The following is a 9,113-nucleotide window of genomic DNA, read 5'->3' on the forward strand; positions in this document are numbered from 1 at the left end:
GATAGACTGACTTTTGATCCAAATATTGACGGCAATATTTTTAATTAGAGGCACAGAAATAGTAAAAGTGGATATCTCAGAGATGCTGTGTAAAATGTAGGTGTGTGTATTCTGGATGTAATCTCAGGTTTCAATCTTTAAAATAGAGCAACAACTACTACTACTTTTACATTTTTAACACGTTGACTGGAGTTTGAGTGTTAGAGAGAACTCAGTAAGGGGAGAGCAGTGGCTAAATAAAATGCATTAATAAAGAGCTGAAGGCTGATTTATTGGGAAAAATTTAAAGTAAGTAAGTAAAATAGTTAATATAGTGATGAAATTGTAAGAAAAGGTTCAGAAACAATTTCTCTTTATATTGTTTTCATTTGAATTTTACCCATTGTCTCAAAATTTCTTTCTTTTAATTTAGTTAATCTACGCTGAAATAATGAGCATTTCTTTGATTTTAAATTTGACTACAAAGAAAATTATTGTAGTCAAGAATTCAGTCAATGAAAAGTCTGAGATTTTCTCCTTCTATTGCTTCTTTCACAGCCCATTTTTTGATCTCTTCACTGGTAAATCCATTAGATTCATAAAAATGTAACAATATGTTGCCAATAGGACCTTCAGACTCTGTTTGTGAACCCTTGTATATTTGCAGTCGGCAGATTGAACTTAAACGTAGTTGTTGTCTTAGAAGCATCTGAAATAAATCTGTCCACTTTTCTCTGCGCTACAGCATGATGAGCTTTCATGTGTTATACCCTTTTCTGTGAAATATAAGTGAAAAGGGCACACTGGACGCTTTACTTTGATCTTATGTTTAAAAATATCCTTTAGTCTTCTTGCTTTGCCATTTAGATCTTTTTAAACTTAGATTTATAAACCTGCATCTTTACAATCTGACCCAAAGAGTTTAAATCCCATAGAGTACAGAAGAATTTCAACATGTGTGGGTAACAAAATGTTATTTCTCTGTCAGAAACATGGCCTCCACATTGTCTGAAGAGCAATTTCAGTGCAGCATCTGTTTGTACAGCTTCAAAAATCCTGTCTCTATCCCGTGTGGGCACAATTTCTGCCTGGAGTGCATCAAACGTTATTGGGATGTGGCGCAAAAGTCGGATTGTCCGCTGTGCAAAGAATCCTTTGGAAGTCGCCCCGAACTCAGGGTGAATAGGACCTTAAAAGAAATCACTGAAAGATTTCAAAGGTTGGTTGACTGTAACTATACTATAGTGCTTTATTTCAACGTTTTAGCACATTTGATTGAAACTAATCAGATGTACATCATCATCTTAAAGCTTGTTAAAGGAAATGCCAGGATTCAAACCACAGAGACCCATCATTCCACTACTGCCAAATAGGTCTGGAGGAGAGATGGAGTTCAAGATCAAGGTGGGAGAAAGAAGTGGTTAAATGTAACGATGCTCATGGATTATCTTGTAAGGAACACCAGATAATCCAAGATGTGAAATACATGTTTTCAACTTCAGCCTCTGCAGACTCGGATAAAGAAGACCCAAGAGCAGTATCAACAGATGATCCAGATCCGAATCAGAAAGACCGAGGAGATCAAACAGTCAATGGAGCTGAGCAAAGTGAGCATTGCTTTTTAATCATTTACAGACATGAACATTTCTCGGCCTGTTTGCTCTCTAAGAAACAAAACTTCAACCAATTTGTTTGTAGAAGCTCACATCAGAAGAAAAACAGCAGTGTTGTTCTGCTTCATGTAGACTGTATTTAAAAGACAGAGAAGACTCCCCCTGCTGGTCATTTTAAAAAATGCATTAGCTTCACTTTTCAAGCCTGGAATCCACTTTTGGCTTTTATTTGCAGTTTATCCTGCTATAATATCCATGCAGAGTGTAAGTAACCTTGTGCACAAAAGACTCTGATTACAGGGCAGAGTAACTATAGAAACTCAAAAGCTAAAATCCTTGCATATCTTCTAAAGTCAGGATTACTTCAGTCAAAGTATTTTTCCATCTTTAGTAATTCATATATGGCAGCGTGGCTCTGTTTTAAGAGCTCTTGTGATCTTTTATTAGTTGTTTTTATTGATATAATAAACCTTCATTATGTGGACATAAAGAGACATGGAAAAGCAGGGCTGGAGGTGGGTTGGGACAATAGATCAACTGTTATCAGAGGACTGCAGGCTGGTCTCACTGAGGTCATCTTCTTTGTCTTCTTTTTGGGGGAAATGTGTTAAATTATGGGCATATTAATAAGAATCATCGTATATAAGCAGCTTTACCCTAAGTTTAATTTGTTTTGAATTTCATTGAAGAAGGGGTAGCAAAGTACAAAGGTGGTGCATTTTAACATATTTCACATATTAATTCAACTCTTTTCATATCTGCAGAGAAATAAAGAAAGAGAGATACAGGCCAGCGTTCAGAATGCCACAATGATGGTAAGTGCCATTGAGAGAAACCAGGCTTTGCTCATCGAGGAGATCGAACGGAAGCAGGAGGTGGCTGAGAAGAGAGCAGAGGAGCTTCTCAAGGAGATCAGCCAGGAGATCAATGAGCTGCAGAAGAGACGCAGTGAGCTGCACCTCCTGGAGCACACTGAGAACCCAGTTCAGCTCCAGCAGGTCAGAATCAGTACTTGTGTTTAATATTTCTGCTCAGCCAAGCAAGTTTAAAGCATCTAAAGCGATTGTAATATGATATGAATACAAACCGGCCTGTCTGCTTGTTAGTGAAATCATTTATTTGTGCTCATTTCTGTCACTGATGCTGTTTTAGAACTTTTTACATCTGAACGCTCCGATGTCCGTCAAGCACTGGGCTGACGTCAGAGTCCAATCGGAGAGCTACGCACGGACTGTGAGGAGAAATTTCTCCAAACTGGTCGACATCTGCCAAGAACTGGAGAGGAAGCTGTGTGCAGAAGGTCTGTAATCCTTATGATGACATGACATTATAGTCTCTGATTTTAGAACACAAGACTTTCTTTGCATCACTGGTTCCTTTGGTTTTATTATAATCCTGCCACTTTTTGCATTGCATATATATTTAAATCATATTTTACACTATAAGTCTGCACATAACTAACTTTAGTGATACACTTAGGGTGCAAAAATAAATCTTGTAACATTCGCTAAAATATTAGTGAATATTTTAATTGTTCTACGTTAATGTTTAATGACACTAAAATGACACAGTTTCTTTTCTGATCTTTTGCAGAGGTAAACAAGATGAATAAATATGCAGGTATGTGTATGGATATGATATTTATATTGTGATTACATTATATGGATTACACAAGACTGAAAATTTGTCACCATCATATCTAATAAAGACTCTTACTGATGTCAGTAGAAAGAAAGTGGCTCATCACACTGATTCAAATAATCTTTATACATGTACATGATTCAGAATACAGATACTCTGTTGCCAAAAAAGGTGACTTCAGTAACAATATGCTTCAAAACAACAGGGTTATTTTTTCATATTATTTCTTTAATCCTGAAAATTTAGAATAAATCTGAAATAGCAAATCTTTTTATGTGTTTTTCTTCTGTTTCTGTCTCCAGTGGATGTAACTCTGGATCCTGCTACTGCTGCTGGCTGGGTGGTCCTGTCCCCGGATAATAAAAAGGTGAGCTGTAATTATCAGCTGCATGATTCCTGACTGTAACACCTTAACAAGAGCTCGGAGTTAAACAAAGTCTTGTCCTGCTGTAAAAAATGATCCAACAAAGTGTTGATACATGTGCAGCTGTTTGTATAATTAAGTGTAAAGTCATTTTCTTAGTTAGTTATACACACTAGTTCAGTTTAGCCCTGTAATATTATTGGGAAAACACTTATTAAAACACCTGTTATTGAGAAATTGCATTTCTTGTCTGTGAAATTAGAGTCTGTGAATTACAGACAACAGCTGATGGATGACAAATATTATGCAGGAACTAAAATGATGGAAACTAGTGGATCAGAAGTCAGGCAGATGCAAAATAATGACAAGTACGGCATCAGTAGTTGTTGTATGAATGTGATCGTGGCAATCCACAGGTGAGCATGAGCTACCAGCAGTGGAGGACCCTGCTACCTGACGACCCCCGCAGGTTCGACTCCTGCGTCGCCGTGCTGGGAAAACAAAGCTTCACATCTGGGAAACGTTACTGGGTGGTTCAGGTAGGATAAAAGGATAAAATAAATAACTGCTAAACAGCTTATAGTCGTGATCAGTGTGAATATTATCCAAAGTGGAACACAACAGCTTTATTTAGAGTAAGATTTGGATTAAAATACACCAAAGAAAATTACACATGAACACAACGACACAACCTGTGACTAGGACTGTATAATGTATATGATCTAAACAAGCAGGAAAATAAAACTCTTTACGCCCCCTGGTGGCTACATGATGTTCACTTCGGATTTTATATCTGCTGTGTTTACTGTCAGAAAAAGTTTATTATCATTTAAAAAGCAACCTAAAGAAATGAAGCTCTGCTCCGCAGTTTAGCATCATTTTTGTCCTTCTTTGTGTTTCAGGTTGGGGATAAAACAGACTGGGATCTTGGGGTGGCCCAGGAGTCCATCAACAGGAAGGGCGCCATCACAGTTCGCCCTGATAACGGTTACTGGGCGATATGCCGACGTAACGGTGGTAGCCTGTGCGCCTGCGCTGGGCCCGCCGTCACTCTTCACCTTAAAGAAATTCCTCAGAAAGTCGGTATATTCCTGGACTATGAAGAAGGCTCGGTGTCCTTCTACAACACAGAGGCAAAGACTCACATTTATACTTACAGCGGGCTCACTTTCACTGAGCCGCTGTATCCGTACTTTAACCCCTGCATACATGACAACGGGAAGAACACGGCCCAGCTGGTCATCTGCCCGATCGAGGCTGGGATCACTGTAGACCCTTCAGCACGTTGAGCGAGAGACTCGGAGGATCCTTTTTAAAACCTCGAGAGCATCCACATTCATTGTCTGGATAAGTTGTAATCTGTAAATGCAAACGAAAGACCAAGAACAGGAGAAAATATTCTTCTCCCAAGTGTAAAGCGAACACCCTTAATATTGTCCTGGTACAGACTGCAAGCCCAAGCTTAGCTCCTGCAAGGTGTTTGGATATATTTATTTATTTATTCCAGTCAAAAGCTATAAGTTAACCACAAGGTTTGCTAATGTCTCTCAATCTTCCTGATGATATCTATAAAGAGGTTTTTAAAAAGAGCTAAAGACCCAAGCGAGGGTTCATCTGAACCATCCACTTATGTCTGCTAAGGTAGGACAAATGTATGTAAATGAGGATAAAACTTCCACTGATAAGTCCACAGTTATCTGACAACGACACATTAGTGATGGTTTAGGAACTATAAGATGCACCTATACACGATCACTACGGTGGATAGCACTGCATGAATCCTGCCTACATTTTTACTAGAGATGGACCGATCCGATATTACGTATCGGTATCGGTCCGATACTGACCTAAATTACTGGATCGGATATCGGAGAAAAATAAAAAATGTAATCCGATCCATTAAATATCACGAAAGCACCTCACAAAACTTGCCACACGCCGTAACTCACCTCAGAACGTTAGCACGTCGGAGCAGTATGCATCACGTGATAGAGCGGCTGTGGCATGCGGGACCTGTGGTGGTCTGGATAGCATTTGGAGCTTCGCTAGCAACCCGGCATTTCATCTCCGACAAAGTTATCCCGAGAGAAGTAAAGCAAGTGTGTAAGTCCATCTCTGAATGTTTGTAAAGCATTCCTGCGTTAAGCTTAACAAGCGATATATGGAGCGACTGCTTCTTCCTGCTGCTACTTCAATCATGAAACTGCTTAATGATCAGCTGATCGGCTTTTCTGTCGGGAGTCCGTGTCTCTAGTTTGCTTTTGGCCCACTTTGCACCAGAAAGAGGAAACCAGTGGCTGAACAACAGCAGCACGTTTAAGCTTGATCAGCTGTTGTTAGAATGTATTTAATATTACTTTCTACTCCAGGATCTTTTTCTACGTAGCTGACGGCTGTAACTGTGCAGGGGCGGATCTAGCAAAGTTTAGCCAGGGGGGCCGATAGGGCATTAACAGGGAAAAGGGGGCACAAAGACATACTTTTCTTTCTTATCCTCATTTAAAATGCTGAGCTTTTAATAAATAATTATCTGACACCCAAAGTTTTAATTTGATGCAAAATGAATAGAAGTCCATTACTGTATATAGTAACTATTAAGTATAATATATATACCCTAGTAAGCTATAGTACTTTTTCCTTTGGGAAGGTACCATCTGTGCAGTCTGCAATTTTGTTGAAGAAAGATGTTGAATCTATTTAATATTTCTTGAAAAATAATTGATTTCTGTGCATTTTTTTTCACACTGCATCAAATTAAGGTTGATTACGTCGATTAAGCATCATGAGGTGGCGCGTGAGGGGTGGTTCCCTATTTTTTATTTATTTATTTTTGTTGCTGGGAGTTGGAACCCTATTAGTTAGGTTGCTTAATATTTACGCTAAGTACTCTTTAAAATACCAGAATAGGGAGGATGGTGCAGGTTTACAGTTTTTTACAGACGCTAGGACACATTTCTCAATACTTAGGTCACGTTTGCAAAACTCCTCACACAGTGAGCACAACAGAAGTCTATGTGGGCTAAACTGAGGACCAGTTATCATTGTTTTGGCACAAAATGCATTCAATGACTACATCTCTCAAATTTCATGAATCATCTTCTCACTCAGACACAACAACTGCCAAAAATCTTTGTACGTACAGGACATTTTGCATGTGCTTACATACTGTTTTCAAAACTGTTAAACTTATGGCCAAAACAATAACACAATGCAAAACTTAAAAAGACAGCAAAATCCAACAGCAATATTTTATTGAAACATATTTTAAATCTAAAAATGCAGTTTAACCAGCCACAGCTTATTCTCATTGTAGATGAACATCTACACAGGTGTTACTCCTTCAATTTTTCAACTCCTTCAATTCTGGCATGCCAGAAGATTCTTTCCTAGGTGTATTGCCCTAGATGACATAAGATGTGATGTGGCCAAATGGAGAAGACCGAGTAGATTAGCATTACTATTGTATGTGTATCAGTGGATGGTGTGTATACAAATTCTTGTATTTTGGGATTACTTAGTGCAAAAAAATAAAAATACAGAAACAAATATTAACGAATTCTGCATGATGTCTGATTCATTCCAGTAACATATATTGAAATTATAAACAGAGATGTGTCCTTGTTTTACACAAGAAAACACTGTGTAATGCTACATGTTGTTAGTGTTTTTTAGGTCATTGTTTTGTGGGTGACAAAGTGTGTTTGTCGGCTGTCAACCTTTGCTAGTGTTCTGGAAGAATGAGTTTATTTGAGACCTGAATGAAGTGTTTTGGTAGTTGTAGTGCATTTTGAATGTGAAATGAACTGCTTTGCCAAGCTGACGGTCAGTTAGGAGGATTGTGTGAAGAGTTTTGCAAAAGTGACCTAAGTATTGGGAAATGTGTCCTAGCGTCTGTAAAAAACTGTAAGTTTATTAGATTGATCAGTATTGCTGAACTATGAAATATTTTTTTTGCATACAGGTATAACAGAATAGCTTTAGTGTAGTTGTTGTTTTAAACTTGAGTATGAACTTATACAAAATGCAGCAAGATATTTAAAAAACAGTTTTGTTGATTAAAAAACACTATATCGGATTCATATCGGTATCGGCAGATATCCAAATTTATGATATCGGTATCGGTATCGGACATAAAAAAGTGGTATCGTGCCATCTCTAATTTTTACACTACTCATTCTTTGGTAATTTATTGATATGGTATAACTTAGATTATAGCTCAAGGCCTGATTTAAAAGAACTTTATGAATCCAACTTTGTTTGGATCTTTGGTTTAAGATCAGGGACACGTCACATGGTCTTATGAGTTCAGAGGTGCATGTCTGTTTTAGTTGGTAGCACGTAGATCATAGTACCACAATAGTATATTAACATCAGTATATCATGTGCATGTAAGACATTGAGTATATATAATTTCTTGTCATTATTGTAAAAATTTGGATTATTGTGATGTATTTAAGCTGAAATAAATGTGAACTGAATCCCTGAGAGTCTGCTGTGTTCTTTTAACTTTTTATCCCAACGCAGAGTTTAGACAAATTCTAAAGTTAGAATTAGAAAATGGAGCACAGAAAACAAAAGATAACAAGCAGAAAGTCATGACACACTGTTCATAGTACAAAAGTAATACTCTGGAAACAAAAAACAAGTAACTCCACAAACTAAATCCTAACTACAGCATTAGCAACAATAAATGTTTCAGATACTAGAATGTAAACAGGATCAAACTAAGAAAAAATACAATTAAAACAAAAAGAAAAATGACTCAACAACCTCTCGTTGGGTAGTCAAACCACTGGTGACAGACAGAGCACAGGAACATACCTCCATAAGCAACAAGTCATCAAAGACCGACACAAAAGCTGACAACAAACCACGTTGTCTGCACGCTGCTTTTATTTGCATCATGGATGGTGAGTCAGACTCATTCTGTGTCAACACTGTATTGAACTTTAGAGTATCTTATGTGGGGCAGAGCACTGAAACTGCACTGAAGCTGCTTTCAGTGCTGGAGGTGCTGGAAGATCTTTTTAAAATGTCTTCATGTATTATGTTTATAGATGATGTACAGTGTTTGCTTGTAGGTTTATCGTTAAAGAAGCAGCACTTTAATGAGTTTATTTGAACAAGGGTTTCTTTCCTGTTATTTACCAATAGAAATACTTTCTTAAATCCTACTTCTGCTACCTTATTATATTTGTGTATTTGTATCCCAATAACTACAATAAAAAAGTGTGCTTTATCCTGCTTGAGTAGCACGGTTCAAAGGTCATACATTCAAAATTCATAACTGACTTGTAGCAACAGCAACTACAGTGGGAGAAAAAAATATATCATTTCCTTTTCACAGAATCTCACACTGCTTAATATTTCTTACACTTAGTGCAACTTACATTTGTGCACAGGTGCTATTACATTACACTTATATTTTATACTTCACTTACATTTACACATTTTACAGTGTAAAAGTAAACAAAATGTAAAATGCAAGTTACAGTTAAATTGTACAGTTACACTAA

General features: G+C 37.4%; 1 protein-coding gene across 1 annotated transcript; it reads left to right on the forward strand.

The window, feature by feature from the left end:
• The first annotated feature begins 971 nt into the window (after positions 1–971).
• Positions 972–4,959, forward strand: LOC113012912 (E3 ubiquitin-protein ligase TRIM39-like). The gene is made up of 9 exons (XM_026153355.1): positions 972–1,198; positions 1,290–1,383; positions 1,482–1,586; positions 2,357–2,590; positions 2,745–2,892; positions 3,186–3,212; positions 3,536–3,600; positions 4,014–4,136; positions 4,500–4,959. Exons 1-9 carry the CDS (start codon positions 972–974, stop codon positions 4,884–4,886), a joined length of 1,410 nt encoding a protein of 469 aa, XP_026009140.1. The 3' UTR covers positions 4,887–4,959.
• Positions 4,960–9,113: the final 4,154 nt, after the last annotated feature.

This window comes from Astatotilapia calliptera, chromosome 3 (assembly GCF_900246225.1).
Source record: "Astatotilapia calliptera chromosome 3, fAstCal1.2, whole genome shotgun sequence".
NCBI lineage: Eukaryota > Metazoa > Chordata > Actinopteri > Cichliformes > Cichlidae > Astatotilapia > Astatotilapia calliptera.